This window comes from Microtus ochrogaster, unplaced genomic scaffold, assembly GCF_000317375.1.
Source record: "Microtus ochrogaster isolate Prairie Vole_2 unplaced genomic scaffold, MicOch1.0 UNK58, whole genome shotgun sequence".
NCBI classification, from domain to species: Eukaryota; Metazoa; Chordata; class Mammalia; order Rodentia; family Cricetidae; genus Microtus; species Microtus ochrogaster.
This window is the reverse complement of record NW_004949156.1, coordinates 1929093-1950112: the sequence shown is the minus strand read 5'-3', so window position 1 is coordinate 1950112 and position 21020 is coordinate 1929093. Positions and strand designations below refer to the sequence as shown.

The 21020-nt window shown below is 39.8% G+C and overlaps 1 protein-coding gene across 2 annotated transcripts in view; it reads left to right on the top strand.

The window, feature by feature from the left end:
- Positions 1-21020, top strand: part of Gk (glycerol kinase) — an 80226-nt gene that overhangs the window by 40284 nt on the left and 18922 nt on the right. The window contains exons 6-13 of one of the 2 annotated variants that reach the window (XM_005369737.2): positions 1163-1300; positions 3803-3912; positions 5348-5414; positions 6483-6500; positions 8256-8291; positions 9134-9201; positions 15445-15487; positions 16093-16173. In XM_005369737.2, the coding sequence (XP_005369794.1) occupies positions 1163-1300; positions 3803-3912; positions 5348-5414; positions 6483-6500; positions 8256-8291; positions 9134-9201; positions 15445-15487; positions 16093-16173 (561 nt within the window). The remainder of the gene's footprint in view (positions 1-1162; positions 1301-3802; positions 3913-5347; positions 5415-6482; positions 6501-8255; positions 8292-9133; positions 9202-15444; positions 15488-16092; positions 16174-21020) is intronic. The other variant, XM_013354670.2, reaches the window with a different exon arrangement.

Sequence of the window (21020 nt, the reverse complement as noted above, 5' to 3'; positions counted from 1 at the left end):
CCCCTTCTCCCTTTCCCCTCCATAACCCCCTGAATAAATATTCAACATGCTGTGTCTGTTCCATGTCTCTGTCTCCTGTCCTCCTGCCTCAACACTGCTGCAAGCGGCTCCAGAGTTTGGGCACCGGGAACCCGCTAGTGGATCCGGACCTGCCAGGCTCACACCCGCCCACTTGGGTGGCTCTCTTGGGAACCCGCAAGTCTCTGCAATGGGACTGGCTGCTCCCAGAACTCGCTGCCTGCCTACAGCTGCTCAGGGCTCGTCAGCATTCTTAAAAAATCATAAAAATAGGCATGTACCAGTACAGCGCATCAAATGTGATTTGCGTTTTCTCATGAAGTATATTCATCTGATAAGAATAAGGAATAGGATTAGGAGAGAAAACTAATTGCATCATTTTTATATTACTTCAATTATATCTTTAATCCCTTTATTTGAACTTTATAAAGAAATTTAATATTTAATATGCTAACAATAATTGGACCTCACCTATTCTCAAGAAAGATCAATAAGCACACGAGTTCATTTTTACCCTTTAGCCTTTCCCCAGTCCTTTTCTTCACTCATTGGATTTGCTGACGTTAGCCAGCTGCTTTCTTATGTACAGCAGTTCTATATTGCTTTAATCTGGCATGTCATTTAGCTTTGCTGCATTTATTTTCCACTAAGTTTGTATTACTCTGATATTTGAATATGTCTGCCTGTCTGCGCATGTAAGTATAGATAGATATAGTATGTTATTCATTTATGTGTTTCAAAATAATCTTGCTGTTGTTATTAATTTATTACTGCTAAATTCACAGTCTACCATGAAAAGAACAATCAAGTGCAGAATTTTGGTTTAGGATCTGCAGGTAGGCAGTTTACTGTGAAACGACCTCGCACGGTCACCATCTAATAGGAAGATGATGTGTCATGTCGTTGTCTCTTTACTTTGCTTACGTGGATACTCTTTGAACTGCAAACATAGCCGCTGTGCTCTTTGGTCATGAACATGCTTTTTTGCACCATGGGAAAGGAAAAGTACTTTCGTTTGAAAGCCTATGGGGTTGCTTTTAGAGACACTAAGTCAATTTGTATTTTGCTGAGTTGTTTTCTTTAGAGGTTTTGTTTTAAACTGTGGTGAGTACAATTTCCTGACCGAACTTTATAACTGTTTTAGTCCAAGACAGGCCTTCCGCTTAGCACTTACTTCAGTGCAGTGAAACTTCGCTGGCTCCTTGACAATGTGAGAAAGGTTCAAAAGGCTGTTGAAGAAAATAGAGCTCTTTTTGGGACCATTGATTCATGGCTCATTTGGGTATGTTTCAATGTAATGTATGCACAGAGAATGTTTTGGGGGATTTTTTTTAACTGTCCTACCTATTATTTTTTTTTACCAACATTTGGAATCTAATTTAGCATCATTATTGAGGAAAAAACTACTCGAAGCAGCAGAATGTCTTTCTCCATTTGAGAGGCAATTTTGTCGACTTCCCTTCTTTCTTTTCTTGTTTTATTTGAGTGACAGCAGAAGGTAGTTACCAAAACCATATTTCATAGCTCTTATCACTTGGGAAAGTAATTTAGGTAGCTTTTCTCTCATACCCATCATTTCATTCTATCACAGCAGCCATTTCTTAGAAGAAATAACTATTTTATACAGTAAAAATGCCTCAGCTACTTTTCTCCTTCATAGTCAATGTTTATAGCTTTCTCTTGTGAAATCATGCCAGGATATGAAAGAAAATCATAACAGAAGTTTATGTTATGTTTTGTCCAGAGATGAACACGGGTCAGTAGAAATGAACAGTTTAGATATTTATATGACACATTATTTTTCTGTTTTGGCCTTTTGAGATAACATCTCAGGATATAGACCTGGCCAGCCTGAAGTTTACTGCATAGACCCTATTAGACTTGAACTTGTCCAATCCTCTGACATCTGTCTCCTGAATCCTGAGATGCAGACATGTGTCACTATATCCAGTGACTTCCAATCTATCTCTGTCTCTATGTCTGTCTGTCTATCTCTCTTTCTCTCTAACAGGATTTCACTTTGTAGCCTTGGGTGACCTAGCTAGAACTTGCTATGTAGACCATAGACATCCACCTGCCTCTGCTTCCCAAATGCTGAAATTAAATGTGTATGCTATAACACCTGGCTTGCAAATCTTTTGATTTTTTAAAAATTATTTCATTATTTTGTGTTTATGGGTATGTTGCCTGTAGTTGGTATGTTGCCTGTAGTTATCTAGGTACACCATGTGTATGCAGTGTCTTCTGAGACCAGAAGAGAGTGTCAGATTCCTTGGGACTAGAGTTGATACAGTTGTGAACGCAAGTGTGGGTGCTGGTGCTTGAACCTGGGTCCCCTGGAAGAGCAGCAAATGGTCTTTGCAGAGCCGTCTTTCTAGCCCCACAATATATATCTTTAAAGTATATGTCCTTTTGTGGTTCCTATTCTCTCTCCCTTTTTATCCCTGTTACATTTATTATAGCCAGTTTTGTTAATGTGTCCCAAAACAATCAATACTGTGATTAACATCTCCAACAGTAAGCCAACTGTAAGATCGTACACTTTTGTGCTGATCTTGCTTCAACTATACTCACATAATTCCAAACACATTACTCCACAAATACTATATGAGGAACTTTTTCACCATCTGGGGGAGCTTCAAGCCAGTATTGTCTTATTCTCATTTATGGACTCCGTAAAGCAGGTCTTTCACAATACTTTCTGGAAGGGTTGCCTTCACCACCCTGTCCTGTACCTGGCCAGGGAAGGCATACTTTATGTTCTGTAGAGGCCAACTGTTTTTTTACAGTTGAATGAGTAGCTCTAGCAATTGCCTCAAAGCTGAATGACAAAGGATATGGGAACTAGGAGCTGCAGCAGACAGGAGGGCACATTTTGGGACTATGCCCAGTGGGATGCTGTTTGTCTCCCTTTGTTCTTTTTTTACCTCTTACTGTTTCCATGTGAAGGATGTCAGCATTGCTTCTGAAGGTGTTATAGAGGACTTAAAACTCTGCTTTTAGGATGTGCACAAAAAGATGTGTAATTGAAAGAGAAAACATGCATGTAAAAGGTTTTCCGTAAACCGTTGGAGGTAACATTCCACCTCGTCAAATTTTATAAGACTCTGAATTTTCCAAAGATAGAAGATTAAAAACAATACTTTTTTTTTAAAATCGGAAATTAACTAGAATTGCATGAAAGTAGCCACATGAGGTTGTCAATCCAAACTAGAGTATATTGTGAATATAAAATCCACTCTGGATTCTACAGATTTAAGACAAAAGAGAAGATAAAATGTATTAATAATATTTTATTGATTATATGTTCAAATGTTATTTTGAATGTATCGACTAAATAATATGAATATAGGAATTACGGGTACAATTTATAGTTCTATTTCTTTGTGTGTTTTCAATGTTTTAAAATTACCTTTGTGTGTATGGGGGGGGTGAGTGCCTGCCGTGACGTGTGTGGCGGGCAGAGGACAACTTGTGGCAGTCAGTTCTCCACACAGTTCTCTCTTCTACTGTGTGGGTTCCAGGAATCAACTCGGGTCCATCAAGGTTGGCAGCATGTGCCTTTTCCTGATGCGCCATCTAGCTGGTCCAGCTACCAGACATTGCAAAATTACATGTGTAGCTCAGATTGTATTTCTGTCGAATGCTGCAGAAGCCTCAGTAATTGAAATGTTTGGTTCTTCCATTTTTTTATGTGCTCTGCTGGTAATAATTGCCCTTGATGATATATAAATACAACTTGCAGATTCGTTCAGAGTTAACGTGTCCCTTTCGTTCTGTCCAGAGTTTGACAGGAGGAATCAATGGGGGTGTCCACTGTACAGATGTAACAAATGCAAGCAGGACGATGCTTTTTAACATTCATTCTTTGGAATGGGATAAAGAGCTCTGCGAGTAAGTTATGTTTTGGCCTCAATGCAGGTCTCCCTATACACTTTCGTATACACTATTTACTGAGTTTCTAAATCTTCCTATACTAACAGTTATTATATTTCAACTACAGTACGCTAGTCTGTGTTTGTATGTGGGTTTTTGTTTTGTTGTTTTGGGAGGCATTTTTTTGGTCTAGGCTAATGAATTCATAGTGATTCCTGTGCATCAGCTTCACTGGTTCTGGGATTCTAAGTATGAACCACCACCACAGGCAGCTTCTATTGTGTGGGTTTTTTTTTAATGTTTTATTTATTCTTTGTGTCTTTCGCATCATGGATCTCGATCTCATTCATCTCTTTCATCCCTTCATATCCACCCTCTGCCCTTGCAAAGCCCCTCCAAATAAAATAAAATAAAATTTGAGAAGGAATATAAAAGAGAAAAATCTCATCATGGAAGCTGTAGTGTGGATGTTGAATGGGCCACCTCATAGCCCTGGTTCTGGACCTGGGTAGCTGCAGGGTTGATCAGCCTTACCAGCTCTCCAGGTCCTTACCACCAGGGTGAGCTCTCCAATATTGCCACTCCCCATCCTCCCCCCCCCCCACACACACACCTTAGGTTTGCCCAGGGAGGGGCAAGAGCCACTCTCCTCAGTGCTGCTGCTAGTTAGGGGCAAGGACCACTCTCACTATGTCTTACGACCTCAGGGCCAACACTCCCAACTACTACAGGCAGCTAGAGGCAGTGTGTGTGTGGGGGGGGCAGGTGCGGCTGGGATCTCTCCCTTGCCCAGGGGCTGGGCCAGATCTCCCCAGCTCCCAAGGTGGATGGTTCACCTTCTCTCCTCTCTACAATGTCAGCTTTCCTGTGCCGCCCAGTTGAGCTGCGAGGCCCACTTTCCTGGGCGCTGCAGTTAGTATGGGTCAGCCGCAGCTCCCCTACTTGCCGCAGGTGGGGGAGGGGCGCGGGCAGGCTTCCTTCCCTGTGTTTTACTTTAAGTGTCTGTGAACACACTCCCTTTCAGGGACACAAGGGCTGTGGAGTGCCTACGTAAGCCAGAGGGTACCTGTCTGAGTCAGTTTTCTCCTGCCCTTTGCATTCCACGAATCAAGCTCTGGTCCTTATGTTTGGTAGTCAGTGCCTTGACCTGCTGAGTCATCGCACGAAACATAGCTATGGCGCATAGAATCAACAGGTCGAATTAGGTATCCTTTATGCATTAGCCTCTTTTAGAAAAGTTCTTTGGTTTCTGAGTATGCTTTAAAATTTGTTACGATTTGGTTTTCAAGGTTAGACTGTTAAATACCCAAACACACAGCTATGTTCTCTTGACAAATATGTTTACCACTATTGACGTGTATGCTCACATGCACTTATTTTCTAATTATGTTTAAAAACGTCTCTACGTGTTTATTCCAAACAGTGTTATATACCCAAAGCTATTATTTTTCAGATTTTTTGGAATTCCAATGGAAATTCTTCCCAGTGTCCGGAGTTCTTCTGAGATCTATGGCCTAATGGTAAAAATCAATAGTAGGGGCAGGGGATTTTATTAAAAAAGAAAGACCTTTGCCGTTTCGAATCCAACAGTCAACTCTATTATGTTTTATAGTTTGGGATTTGGGACTTTCGTTGTTAATGTTAATGTTAAATTCTTCTTTTAATGTTTTTAAATGGCTTTATAACTAAAAACTTCAAGTTCTTACTACCAGTTGTTTTTATATTTATAAACTTGAGTCTGCTTTTCTTTCAGTAATACTGTTTTGTCTTTTGAATATTAATATTTTTAAATATTATCAGTCAGTAACCTAACTCTCAGGAGTGGTGTGGGAATGTTTAGGCCAGTTTATCCTTCCATGTAACTGTAGTAGCTGTGCCGTCTGCCTTTGATTTAGAGCAGGTGCTACCCCCATCATAATGGCGTTCTTTTCCCTAGTTAATCCCGTCCAGTGGCTGGACCATTGTTATATAGTTCATTCTTTGTCAGTTTGCAACCATCTAACAAAGAAACTGAAAGTAAAGAGTCTGTTTCTAAATCGCTTTGCTAATTAAGGCAATTTCCATAAAAGGGGCATTTCATTTCTCCCAGAGGGAGAAAAGTAAGTATGCTTAGTGTCACTGAAAATCTGTAGCCAAGTGTCAGGAATAGAAACCTTTAAGAGGGTTTGAACTGGTATTTATTTAAGCGCACAAAATTGAAGTTCATGATAAAACTTAAGAATAAGTTTAAGGAGGCTTCAAAACTAGCTGTTTCATGAAAAATAGTAGGAACTCCATTCAGACAGTTAATAAAAATAGAGTTGGATGCCAGGTGCTCTAGATAATGCTTGAGTAAGAATTTTAAGTGCTCTGCATACGAGTAGGGCTTTTTAGGGAGTTGCTTAAGGCAGGTGTTGCCACTGCTCAGCTATAGCGCTTTCAGAGTTCCATATTGATCGCACATTCGCTTGGGACAGAGCAGAAGAGGCTATTTTTGAAAGAGCTTCGGAGAATGGTAGAAATAAAACATTTATTTAATTGGCCTAGTTTTCTCTTGCACTTAAAATATTATGCTTCTGTCCCCCCTCTCTCCCCCTTGCTGACTATAGAAAATCTCTCATAGTCTGGTGAGTAGGCTACCCACCGGTTATGCCACCCGTTCATTTTGAAAAGATACAGTGCATTTCCATTGGTTCTCAGACAAGCTCAAGTCCATTCACTAAACAAATGGATCTAGAATTTGCATAACCTTCTAAAATATTATAAGCTATAGTCATGTTTTATATTTTTCAAGGAAGCAGAATCTTGTTTATGTGTTTTCCCTAAGATTAAAATAAATGTTTCTAAAATTCTGGGGGAGTTTTCTGGAGATTTGGATGCTACTTACTGCAGAGTATAATCGTGACGTACTTTGGTCTTGAGCATAGTAGGGAAATTAGAAGTGTTTTTTTAATATCCTAAATATCCATCTTCTCTGATGTCTTGCCCAATGTTTCGGACCAGTTAGTTGGAAATGCACTGTTATTTTTTCTGCATGCTTCCTCAGAGGACCCTCCTGGAATCCTCCAGAAGCCTCTCCCCATAAAGAAAACAGAGCGCTTTACATGCCTGAACACTCCTTAGATCGCTTTAAAATGTGATCATTTTGAAGGGATAAACAGACTTCTTACAATAAATTATCAAGTTCAAATGTAGTCTAATCCTTAGTAGTATCCAGGCTCATTTTCAAAGAATGTATACAATAAATAAAGCATCAGGTCTTAGGTAGGGAATGTAGCTCAGCAGTAAAGGACTTACTTACTTTTTAGTAGGTGCTGGGTTTGATCCCTAGCACTAGAAGTCCACCCTTGAAAAATAGCCAGTATTTTATTAACTGGAAAGCATGAAAAAAAAAAAAAGAAATAGTAAGAATCTAGAGGGTGTTTTCTGTTTTGATAAGGGCTTCCATATATCTCTATATATGAGAAGGGTACTAGTGTTACCTTCTTCATGTTAACAGACAGGGAACTACAGGTCCCAGGGCCATTTGCTAATAAATGGTAGGCAAAGGAGACAGTCTGAAGGTTTTCAGTTAGTGTTCTTTCTGCTATGCTCCTCTTTTTCGGGATTACATTCCTTAATTTTTCTACTTCCTTAATATCATTTGAAATTGCTCTGTCATGATGTTTCCCTGCTGTGGCCGTGGGAACCAGACCTGGGGCCCAGCCTAGGCTAGGTAATCGCTGTAGCACCGAGTATCTCCTCAGCCTTGTGATGTTTCTTCAAAAACTATTGTATAAAGTTTTGGCAGCCACTCAAATCTCACTTTGCTTCTTGCAGGCCATACCGATTGAAATAAGAAGCATCATTCATAAATTAACTGTTACTTTTCTAAATTGAACTTTTTTTGAATACATATCTTGGTTCTTCAAAGCAGTTTGAGTAGAAAGAAGAGCTGATACAACACAGGCTTTCGGAAACTATGTTCCATGCTACTTTGATAGCTATTTACAAATACGTTGGTTGTTTCATAATTGCAGCAATGATAGCAAAGCACTAATTTTGATCTGTGATCACATTGCCCAGGAGGCATTTTTAAGTTGTGTAGAGCGATTCAGCAGCCTGCTTGATGCCTAACACTGACTAACCAGGAGTAGAGCTTATGTCTTCTGACTGCTAGTCCAGTGTGTTCATGTTCCATTTCCAAGGCCGCGACTCTTCTGGTCATATCTATGACTACTTCTAGACTCTGTCTTTGTCCTGCTCATGTAGTTAAACACTTGCTCTTGTCCTGTCCACTCACATCCTTCAGCATGCTGCTCTTCTTGTTTGTTCCTATAGTGGTTATGTTAGTAGAGCCAAAATTTGTGACTGTTCCTAACCCTTTTTAAAATTTTTATCAGAAAGCCGGGGCCTTGGAAGGTGTGCCAATATCTGGGGTAAGTATCAGTCAGTACCAAATATAATCCTGTCATGCCCCCCATCCCACCTCCACCTCTATCCTATGTTGTGGCTTCCCCTCTCTGTCTTAATCCTTTCTCCTTGAACTGGGGAGGGCAAGAAAGAGGAGCAACACCGGCCACTTCTTGTTCTTCTGCCACTCAGGGTAGGTCACTGAAAATCTTCTGAGGAAATTTGAAGTCTGGTGTGGAGATGCAGTGCACACCCAACACTTTGGGGGGCTAAATTTAAGTCTAGCGTCAGGTACTTAGTGAGTTAACTTTCAGTCTACCCTCAGGCACGTGGTGAGTTAACTTAAGTCTACCCTCAGGCACATAGTGAGTTGACTTTTAAGTCTAGCCTCAGGCACATAGTGAGATAGAGGCCTGTGTGCATTACGTGAGATTATGTTTCAAGGAAGGAAAGGAAGGAAGGAAGGAAGAGATAGAGATAGAGAGATAGAGACAGAGACAGAGACGGAGGGGAAGGGAGGGAGGAAGGGGGGAGGAAAATAATTTTTTTTTGTTTTTGTTTTTCGAGACAGGGTTTCTCTGTGGCTTTGGAGCCTGTCCTGGCACTAGCTCTGTAGACCAGGCTGGTCTCGAACTCACAGAGATCCGCCTGCCTCTGCCTCCCGAGTGCTGGGATTAAAGGCGTGCGCCACCATCGCCCAGCGGAAAATAAATTTTAATTCTCCCTTATGCCTTTTATCTTGATTAATAAATGGGGGGAATGCCAATGGGAGGAAATGTAAGGCATAGATATCTCACTCCTTGGTGGATTAAAATCCACAAAAATAAACCTATGGCTCAGTATTCTTCATTGTCATTTATCATTTCAGTGTTTGGGGGACCAGTCTGCTGCTCTGGTGGGACAAATGTGCTTCCAGGATGGACAGGCCAAAAATACGTGAGTCTAGAAAAGCGGCTGAGAAAGCATCATTGTTTTCTTTCCTCCTCTCCCTTGGTGCTTTAAAGGAGGAAGTGAGGACATATTTTTCAAATTCAGCCAAACTGCAATACTTCAGTGTCTTCGTGTGGACATACACAGTATTTTTATAATTTGTTTTTCCCTTTCTCTTTCTACCTTGAGTCTTCTTAGCCCATGCTGGCCTAAAACTCCTGATCCTCCTGTCTTAAATTCTCAAGTACTAGATTTACAGGCATCTCTCATGACACCCAGTTTTATGCAGTTTGGGGATTAAACCCAGGACCTCATGCACATTAGGCTAGCATTCTGCCAAGTTAACTACACCCCCAGTTCTGAATTTTTCTTTCAGTTTTCATTTGGTTTTAGTAGTTTTGAGATGGGCCTGACTCTCACCTCCTGAACCTCACTCTAGGTAGCTTAAGACTGCTCAGAAATTCATGGAAATCTCTCGGTCTCAGCTCCCCACATTTCAGGATTTTGTTTTGTTGTTTACCCCGAGGTCATATCTATTCCTTTTTTAAAGCTAGATTGGTAGCATTGTGAAGAAATGAGAAGAAGCCTTAATACAAATTATAATTTTCAGTGTATTATCCTGCTCAGTTTTCTCTACCTATAACCAATCTCAAAGAATATTTTTTAGGCTATTTAATGCCATTGTCTTGCTTTCTCCCTCATCTGAAGTGGAACAGATGATGACTAACAGAAAGGATGAAAGAAATGAAGACTCAATAATATTTTCCTCATATAATTTTCTCTTAATTTGTTTTATTAAAAAAGTCCCTATCCCATGGCATATATTAAATGGCAGAAACAATATGTCCCAAGAGCTGAAGTAATAGTGACAATTATAACACATTTTCAGGCAATGGCTCTTGTGTTATATGTAATGGTTCATATACCTGAGATGTTACTCATTAACATTAATCTTATTATATAGAATCCTTTTATTCCTATTTTATGCTGGGTAACTAAGATTTAGAGAGGATAACTAATTTATGTAATGTCCTGAATCTAGTAATTCAGAGGCACAATAATTGTACCTTAATTCATTGTATTCCTTAGTTGTGGCTCTAAACTACTATGCTGTACTGTCTGTTCTGTGGAGAAAATATTTCCAGAAACATAGAAGACTGGATCTCTAATCATTCTCATGAGAATTTCCTAAGTCTGTCATCAAGGGTTTTTGTTAATTGGTTTTGGATTTGTTGTTTCTTTTCTTTTGTTTTTGAAGTTTTTTGCTTGTTCTTGTTTGGTTTTGGTTTTGTTGTTTTTTTGGAGACAAGGTCTTGCTGTGTAGCCTAATTCGTCTGGAACTTGCTACGCATCTCAGTCTGCCATGAAATGTATCATTCTTCTGCCTCGGTCTCCCATGTGTTAAGATTATAGACATGTATCATTACACCTTCTCATCAGATATTTTATTGGTTGGTTGGGTTGTTTTTCAAAGTCTCTTAGAGCTCAGTCTATCCTTGGACTTGCTATGATGCCCCTGTCCTTATCTTACTAGTTCTGGGATAATAATGATGGGATTGCAGGCACGTACTACCATGATGACTTCTTTATTTTTGACTGAGGTGATTAACTTTTTTCTCTGCAAATAATGAAATATCTAGCAGCCCTAAAATAAACGCTGCTCAGCAGGGTCAGCCTCCCTCGTGCAAATGAGTAAACTCTTTTGAATGAAAGTTTGTCGGGAAGAGGATAGATGAGAATTCCTTGTAGGCTGTGATGACCTCAGGTTATGAAGAACTCTTGAATCAACTTAAGTGTGGAAACATTTTCTTTGAATCAGTGTTCCAGCAACCGAATCAGGAGTCATAGAAAACTAGGCTGTTGTTTTTTTTTTTCCCTTTCCTCCTTTGCCAGGAACACTAATGCTAGTAAATCAGATGCTATCTCCATCTGTCCGTGACCTAGCACAATAGATAGTACATAGTAGGGACACAGTAAAATAGCCTTTCTCTCTTTCCCATTGTCAGGCAAGTCCATAAATTAATTACACGTAAGTAATAATGTAGTGACTGCAGGTTGGAGAAGGGAAACAGAAAATCATACAGTCTTGATCTCACATTTCTTACCCTGAGGGGAAACAACACAGATATCCAGTTATTGGTATATAAAATATCCAGTTATTGGTATATAAACTAGAGCTTTCACGACATAAGAAACTTTAGAGTCATGTTATTGGCTTTCAAAGTGAGGCCAGAACCATCATAAATGATGATGCAAGTGGGCCCAGCATGTAGGTCAGCGGTAGAGAACTTGCCTAGTGTTCACTGACCCCTGGACTTGATCCCAGTACTAGCAAATCAAACCATTATGCTGCTAGGGAGATGCTTTCGCAAAAGAGCAACCCTGGAGAGCGCAGCAGACGCTTATTGAGGATACAAATAGGAAGGTTTAGTATAGGAATGTAGCGATGCTGAGGGTAGGAAAATGGTAGAAAAGAAGACAAGATGAGCACAGTGGCTGAGTTGTATATTCCAGGTAATTGGGAGATAGTCTGGGCTAAATGGTGAGCTCCGTATCAGCCTGAGCTACTCAGCATAAAAAACAAAACATGGCTGTGGAGGCAGGTGCTATTTACAAGAACAGTGTAGTGGCATGACCATGTATTGGAGAAGTTCCCATCATGGCAGACAGAAAGAAGAAGCAGAGGACGTTGAGGACTTAGTATAACATTCAAAGGCATACATCCAGTGACATATATCCTCTAGCTAGGCCTCGCCTCCCAGAGCATCCATAAACTTTGCAAAATCACATCACTAGCTGGGGACCAAATGTTCAAATCATGAGTAAGTGAGGGATATTTCATTCATACCATCAACAAACATGCCATAAAGCTAGTTAGGGCCAAGATTTTTCCTTTTTTTTTTTTTTTTTGTTTTTTTTTTTTTTTTTTCTCCTCGATAGCAAATGGATAACTTCTGAACATTTATGAGCTGGTATTGAGGTGTGGCTGGAGTTCTCAGTTAATGTGATGACAGTCTTGGGTCAAAGCAAGGGACAGCTAGAGGCCATGAACCCGTGGTATAAACCATTATATCCTACTACTACAGACTCAGAGGATGGGAACAGAAGGAGACACTGCAGGGGTACACAGGACACTGCAGAGAGTCAAGGGAGAAGACCCAGGAGCAGAGGCTTAGGATTAGCCAAAGGAAGGAAGAGGTCCGGTAAAAGATGTTGTGTTTAGAACATGTTTGTAGCACTGATAAGTTAGGTGTTGCACACACAGGGAAATGGGAAGGGAGTTAACTATAAGGTTTTTTTTTAAGATTCATTTATTTATTATGTATACAGTATTCTGTCTACATGTTTGCCTGCAGGCCAGAAGGCAGCACCAGATCTCATTACAGATGGTTGTGAGGCACCATGTGGTTGCTGGGAATTGAACTCAGGACCTCTGGAAGAAGCAGTTAAAATAGCTCTTAACTGCTCAGCTATCTCTCCAGCCCCAGTATAAGTTGTTTTATGTAAATGCTTTGCCTACATGTATGTCTGTGTGCCTCATATGTGCTTAGCACACATAGAATCAAAAGAGCATCAGGTAACTTGGAATTGGCAATTGGTGTTACAGATTGTTGTGAACTACCATGTGGGTGCTGGGAATCGAACCAAGGTCCTCTGCAAAAGCAACAAGTGCTCTTCACTGCTGGGCAATCTCTCCAGACCCCCTGTTTGTTTTCTTTTCTTTCTTTCTTTCTTTCTTTCTTTCTTTTTTTTTTGGTTTTTCGAGACAGGGTTTCTCTGTAGCTTTGGAGCCTGTCCTGGCATTAGCTCTTGTGGACCAGGCTAGCCTAGAACTCACAAATATCTACCTGCCTCTGCCTCCCAAGTGCTGGGACCATTTGCTTTTTAAAAGCATAAAATTATCTTGTTGTTATATGCCTTTAATCTCAGCACTCTAGAGGTTGAGGCAGGCAGATCTCTGTGAGTTCCAAGGCCAGCCTAGTCTACATAGAGAGTTCCAAGATAGCCAGGGCTACACAGTCGAATAGAAAAGCATAAAATCTTTTTAGTAAACTGCAGCTCTTCTTTGAGACACCCTCCTCCATATTCCTGAGTATCCTTTTATATTTCTTGAGTGCCTTTCTACTTTTAATAAAATCCCAACAAGAAAACACACAATCAGTTTCCATCTTAGTGATGGGCAGCAAAGAAGTAGAGAAAGCCATGTGCTTCGCGTGGTAAATATATTGCTCACACTTAGTGTGTTTAACAAGTGTCTGTGCAAACTTAAATATTCAGTAGTCCTATACCTCTTGAACGTGTCACCTGTTCACTGAGCAAGCCAAAAAAATCCACTTGGGTGGAAAGAGATAGAATATTTTGAAGTAACTATTACTCTTATGGTGTATGAAGAAAATATTTTTCAGGAAAAATGCGCATAGTTTGTGCTTATTGCCCAAGAAAAATGAAGCCATCATAGTAATAGTAATAGATTCTGCCATCATCCTTCTGTCAGCTTGGAGGCTAGGCACCAACACAGTTATAACCATGGTAGCACATAACATAGGATCCTGTGGGGCAGGAACTGGCAGTTTTGGCACAGTCAACAGTGGTTATAGCAGCCTTGTTATCTCTGCTCACTTTAAAACTGTTTGTCAGTTATGTGGTGGTGGTGCATACCTTTAATCCCAGCACTCAGGAGACAGAGGCAGACTGTTGTCTGAGTTCGAGGCCAGCCTGGTCTATAGAGCAAGTTCCAGGCTAGGACAACCAGGGCTACACAGAGATACCCTGTCTCAAAAAACAAAGCAAAAACAACAACAACAAACCAGAAAGCTATTTCTCTGTGACCCTTACTTGTATCAGTTGGTATTAGCAACTGATCTTGCATACCCAAGTCAAAACTCTCTTATGTCCAAGTGTCTGATTTGTGGCAGAGTTCAAAGCTTATCCAAAACTTGCAGCGATAAACCGCCACAAAGTCAGTTCAGTCTTCCATATCAGCAATGCTGAGTTCTGGCTTTGATTATTCCGCCACTGTTAGGATATGTTATCCTGCAGAGAGAATGAGAGCAGAAAGCCTTAAATGGCTTTTCCTTGTTGGTGACTTTTGTCCTAGTTTTCAGGCTATACCTTCTGTTATTCCATGCTTACCCTTTCACCCTGCCAGAACATAGTGGTTTTTCTGAGCTCATAGCTAAGCTGGCTGGCTCTTTAGTGAATGGCTGCTACTCATGCTGTTTCTCCCAGTGAGGACTGGTAGAAAGTTAATTGCGACTGAGTGTAGAATTTGTTGTATTTCAGTCATATTTTACAGACACACCCTTGGCCTATGACTGACTAAATGCTAAATCCTGTACCTGCATTTTTCCCCATTGATTAATCTCAATATATTTTCTTCTAGACTAATTTGTAAAAAAATACTCTTAAAAGGAATATTTAGTATGTGATGTGTGTAGCATGACTTGTGACTAAAACCCAGAGACAGATACTGGGGTTCAAGCTGAAGATCAGAAAAGCAAAGCAGCCAAGCTATTAGAGAGCTCTTACCTCTACCAAGACTCAGATAAAGGGGTGGTCCTATCCTCAGAGTGACTGCAGACTGCAATGCTCCCCACCAAACCTCAGACTGCAACTTTCTCCACTGACCTCAGACTACACTGAACTCCTGTCTCCTCCCACCTTATATTCCTCTCTCCACCTAGTCAGGTCACTCCTGACCCTACTTCCCTAGTGCTGGCATTAAAGGCGAGGGATCCCAAGTGCTAGGATCACCTTTGTGTGAGCTCTGTTTCTCTTCTATTCAATCTTGTATAATCAGCCAGGCGATGGTGGTGCACGCCTTTAATCCCAGCACTCGGGAGGCAGAGGCAGGCGGATCTCTGTGAGTTCAAGACCAGCCTGGTCTACAGAGCTAGTTCTGGGACAGGCTCCAAAGCCACAGAGAAACCCTGTCTCGAAAAAAACCAAAAAAAAAATCAATCTTGTATAATCCAGGGTGGCCTTGAGTCCTGGAATTAAAGGAATGTGCCACCACTTCCTGGCCTCTAATGGCTTAGCACTGCACTCTGATCTTCAGGCAAGCTTTATTTATTAAAGCACAAATAAAATATTGCTATATTTGTTGGCTTTCAATACTTTTTAAAAGGCTTCATAAAATGACTTTTATCATACTAGGTTAAATGTCCACTTTGAAGAGTGGTAGTACTAATATTTTGCTGTTTGCTTTTGATAGAATTGTCATGCTGTTCATTTTTCCTCCGCCTATAGGTATGGAACAGGGTGCTTCTTACTGTGTAACACAGGACATAAGGTTGGTTTTTCTTCTAAGTTCATTTTGATAAAAAGTCGTCTTTACATTTATATACATAATGCTTGGATCTAATTCATTATTAGTGTGCTTTTTCGGTCTTCATCTTTTACTTGAACTTTATCATGGCTTAACTTGGTTCAATAGCAATGATGAAAATCATGAAATTGGGGGGATTCTAATAAGAGTCCTGTGCTTTTTTAATATTTTAGTATCCTTTTGATTGTGTTAATGGAAATTCTAGACTTAGTATCATGTCAGATTCTTAGTGAAAATCTAATTTAAAATAAGTAATAATTTTTAGCAGTCTGAGTGTATTCTTATTGACCAAGACTTAGTTTTAGTAATTATTATTTTATTGATGAAACTATTATGAATAAGCATTCTGTTATAACTTTAAATTTTTTTACACTTAAGCTGGGCATGGTGGTATATGCTTTTATAATCCTAGCACTTGGCAGGTAGATCTCTGAGTTCAAGACAAGCTGGGTCTAGTGAGTTCTAGGCTAGCCAGGACTACACAGTAAAACCGTGTCTCAAAGGAAAAAAGGTTTATACTATTCTTTACATTTTTTCCACACTAAAATCTTTGTTTCTCTTTCCTACAGTGTGTATTTTCTGAACATGGCCTTTTGACCACTGTGGCTTATAAACTCGGCAGAGACAAGCCTGTGTATTATGCATTGGAAGTAAGTTCTTTTCATTCAGTACAGGTGATATGACATACATTCCTAGTTAACGAAAATTGCCATGCATTCTGTGGGGAGAGATATTATGTTGAGGCCGGATCTTGTCATGTATCCCTGGCTGGCCAAGAACTCTATTGTCCTTTTAAATTGATCTTGAACTCATGAAAGTCCTTCTCCTTATGCAATTACATGAGCCACCACACCTGGAAAAATTGCCATGTTTTCTAACATCTTTTCTCATACATTTTAATACACAGGACTCAAAAGTTCCACTTTTTGAACCCTGATTAGGTAGAAAGAACCTTGAACTAAACTAGGGGTCAAGACTTCCATGAGACAAGATTAAACCATCTCAGCTATTGGTAGAAATTGATTTTGTCACCTTGGGGATATTATTTTTTTGTTGTCAATGTCAAATTTTCTATCCTTGAAGTTTAGTGCAGGGATTGGCTGACTCCAGCACTTATTTGAGCTTAAAACTCTCTCTTTAGTCACTAAAATGCCCAGTGTTCCATAGTGAATCCTTGGGCAGAGAAGGGCGGAGCGGCTGTCTTTACTTGTCTCTTCATGGTATCATGTTACATATGGGTGTGAGGAAGAGAGAGAGGTGATTTGTCCCAGTTATCCCAGGAAACATCTGTTTCAGATGCATTTGCAAATTATAATAGACTATGGCGCTCTAAATTGTAGGACATGATACAAGAGACATTAAAGGGGTTGGTAGAACTCAGTGATAAACGACTTTGCCTAACATTCTCAAGGCTCCAGCTGAATCTTAGATTCAGGCTTCAGAATCAGGAAAGGAAACAAAAAGACCAAATCATTGGTTTAAAGTCACAGAAGTAATATTTGGTCTGTAAAATCAGACACATGTCTTGTCATGTGTACTAGCAGGTGTGTACTGCCCAGCTCTGTTCCTAACTCTGTATAACTAACATTGGAGGGACTGCCTGATCACCTATGGGAACTCGCTTCTTAGAATACCTGATGATAATATAGTCAACGGCTTAGACTTCTAGTCATAGTTAAAATTTTTTCTCAGCTGGTAGGTTGACAGCCCCCTTCTTCGTGCCACTAGTGGCTGAGTTCAGAGACTTGAACCTGCAAAGTGTCCTCTGCCCAAACTATATCCATAGCAGTCTCGACCCCTCTTCTTTAGACAAAGGCATCTGCATATTAAAGCTAGCTTAACACTTCTCGGGATGAACCCCTTTCTCCTTTATTCCTCGCAGTGGAGAATGCTCAGGGCAGCACTGTTCAAATAAAAGTAGATGGCTTGGGGGTTACGATAATTGTAGTAGTATTAATATGGTTTTTTTTTTTTTTACTCTTGTACGAGAGACATAATTTTAGGTATTTTTGGATCTGGAAAAGGCTTCAAGGATGGGGGTCACCTAGTCTTTTCACCCAGTGTGAAATCTTTCTCTTTTCTCCTTTTCTTTTGAAAAGATAGAATTCCAAGCTGTTGACTTTTTTTTTTTTTTTGAGACAGGGCCTGCGTATCTCAAGCAGCCTTTAATTTCCTATGTAGCTAAGGATGAATGAACTAGAACTTCTGACCCTCCTGCCTTTACTTCCTGAATGATGGGGTTATAGGCATGTGCCTCCACACCCAGCTTCAAACATTTTCTTAGTAGCATCCCTAGCAATGGTGCTAAGTCATCTGTAGGTCTCCAATGCTAGGAGGCATCTCTCAGTTTGTCTGGGTCTTATTCACCCTGTTTAAACTGCCTCGCTGCCCTGGTATGACTTACATACTTGGTAGTTTTGAGCTCCCTGTGTTAGATGCATTCCACATCACCACTCACCATAGAGATCAAAAGGTTATTCTTCGTGTGATATAGCATGAACTCAGCAGAGTGGCTCGTGTCCCTCGCCATAAACATTCACCTGCTCTTCTGGCCAGAGAGTTTATTTAATTTAGTCTAATAACTTCTTTATACCACTGGTTCTTAGAACATATGCTAAAATATCCTCTCTCTCAAGCCAAGCCTGCTCCACTGTGCATTTGTACAAAACATTGCAGTTAATCTAATCTAGGGCTTTATTTCCCTCTTATTTTCAAGACAGTTAACTGTGCAGGTCTATTCTGCTATTGTCTAAGTTACTTTTCATTTGCCATAATATGCATATACACATGCCCATTAAAACTTTTTAAATATTAGTAGGTAGAATCCCCCCTTTTACTTTTACATTTTTGTCCATTAACAGATATTTTAAAACATTTTAAGAAAACAAAACAAACTAAAAAAAAGAGGAATGAAAAAAAAAAAAGAGGAATGATGCTAGATTGATAAAACTTAGTAAATTTATACTAATTCTTTTGTCAGTTTTTCAACACATATAATAATCATGCGTTTAATTTGACAAATTGTTGGGAGGCTTAGAAATCAAAACTATTGAATTGTTACTTTCTGTACTCTTTAGAAACTGAAACTACAGCTGTCTGTCTTCACCCATTTACTCCTCCCCGTCCCTGTTTTTGCTTTTGATCCTTGAGATAGGATGTCACTGTATGGCCTGGAAAGTCCTGCTGCCAAATGCAAGGCTTGCGGATAAGAGCTACACATCCAGATGTTTGAGTCTTCCTTCATTCTCCTGTGGATTTGAGAATAATACTGATTGGATTTTTTTTTCAGTTAGTGATTTTTTCTTTTACATTTAAAAATAATTAACTAAGGTTTTCTAAAAACATATATATATGTATATACATATATATATATTTGATATTTTAAATATTTCTCAACCGTGATGAGGATTTCAAATACCGTATCCCTAGAGACTTTGCTCATCATGTTGAATTCTGTTGTTGAAAGTTTTCATTTTCTTCAACATACAGTAATTAGTAGTTTTCTTTACAGTTGAGAGCAAATCATATTTATTGACCCATTATATTCATTTCCATATCCAGTATCATTGTGTTGAGGCTTACTCTTTTTCTGTAAGCCAAGGTGGTCCTTAGTATGCTTGCCTCAGCCTGTCAAATGTTGGCATTATGTATATATGCCACCGCACCCAGCCCCAGCAGCGTTTCTTTGGTTCCATCCCTTTTATGTCCCCATTCAAATTTTGATTTTGTTCTTGATCCTTTCGTAATCAGAGTGTAGGATAGTAAGCCCATTCTTTTTTAGGCTTTTATTTATTTTGTCCTCATTTGGGATAAGTATAAACTTCTAGTTTTTTCATATCCCTTATGGTGCTTTTGATTGTTTGAGACATGGTCTTCCTATACAGCGCAGATGGGTCACAACTTCCAAATCCTCCTCCTTCTGCCTCCTGAGTGCTGGATTTATAGTCTGAACCACCACAGCTGGCCACTGGTACTAAGGAGAGCTCTGCTGCCTTGTCCGCTTAAATTTAGTTCCTGCAGATTGTTTCTTTTATCTCCTTTGAGCTTTTAGCATCCCCTCTTTCTCTTCAGTACTCTGGAGCTTTGCTGTATGTTCCTGGGTTTGGGTTTATTTTTATTTATCCTGTTAGGTACTTGGATTCCAATTTATCATCAGATCTGGAAAATTCTCAGCAATTATCCCTTCAAATATTACCCCATTACTTCCATTCTCTGGCGTTGCTAGTGGATGAATCTTTTAACCTTTCAGTCCATCCTACATGTCTCTTAACTACCCTGGTTTATATGTATTTAATCTCTTTGTTTCTCTGTGCTGCATCCCTGGTGAGTAACTCAGTATCTACCCTCCATTTCGAAATTCTGTCTTTGAAATAAACCTTAATACATAAAATCCATGTGGTTTTGCATTGTGAAATGTTAAGACACCTGAAGAAGTATGAATGAAGGCTGGAGAGATGGCTCATCAGTTAAGATGAGCTTTTTCAGAGGACCCCATTATTCCAGCACTCCAGTCACAGGAAATATGATGCCCTCTTCTGGCCTCCAAGGGCACTGCATGCAGGTCAAACACCCATACAAGAAAAATAAAAACAGTTCTCAAAAAATCGATTAGGAGAGGAGAAAAATATGATAAAATATATTTAAGCTTAAAATTGCTTTAAAATATAATAAAAATGAATTAAATCTTCTCAAATTATTACAAAGGGAATATGGTGTAATCTCTTCTCAAGTCTAATAGCAGAACACCAGCAACCTCCAAGAGCCCCTTCCTGCCACGCATAGTCACACGGGTCTCCCTGTCCACTGAGATAAAGTGCCCTAAGTTTTAGTATCATCATTTCCTATGCTTATTGAGAGTTCTAAGACAAATCTGCCACCTCCAGCACTAGAGTTTAGTTTTATTTAATGATGATGTCTGAGACATTAGAGGAGGTAGGGAAAGACAAAGAAGCATGAACAGGTGCATTTTGAGTCTGAGCCCTGAATTCCTTGATCTGGCTTCTCTCGCTCAGTGTTATTCTTAGGGAATTTGCCCATGTCAATAGAGACAGCTGATTTTCCACTCTTTCTTATTGCTGCAGTTTTCATATAGACGTTGACACCTAGAGTAGACTTTCTAGGCCATGGATTGTATATATTATCTCTTTGCTTACACGTTGCCAGCAGTTTGTCACTGTAAGTTTGTGAGTTCTACCCCAGCAGCGGAGAGACTCACTAATAGACTCACTTTAGTGTGGCTTGGAGCATATCCCTTTCATTTCATATTTTTAGTTAAAGGATTTTTTGGCTTGTTTTTCAAATCTAGCTGATTTTCTTTCTTTTCTCACTTGTTTCACAATTTGTTTGTTTTGAGCAAGGGCCTTACTCTGTAGTCCCAGCTGGACTCAAACTTTCCAGCTTCCTACTTGAGCCTCCCAAATCCGTGGATTACCAATGTGTGCCACCATGTGTGGATTTGCCGTTGTGATTTTCAATGGAAGTCATGCCCCAATTTGCT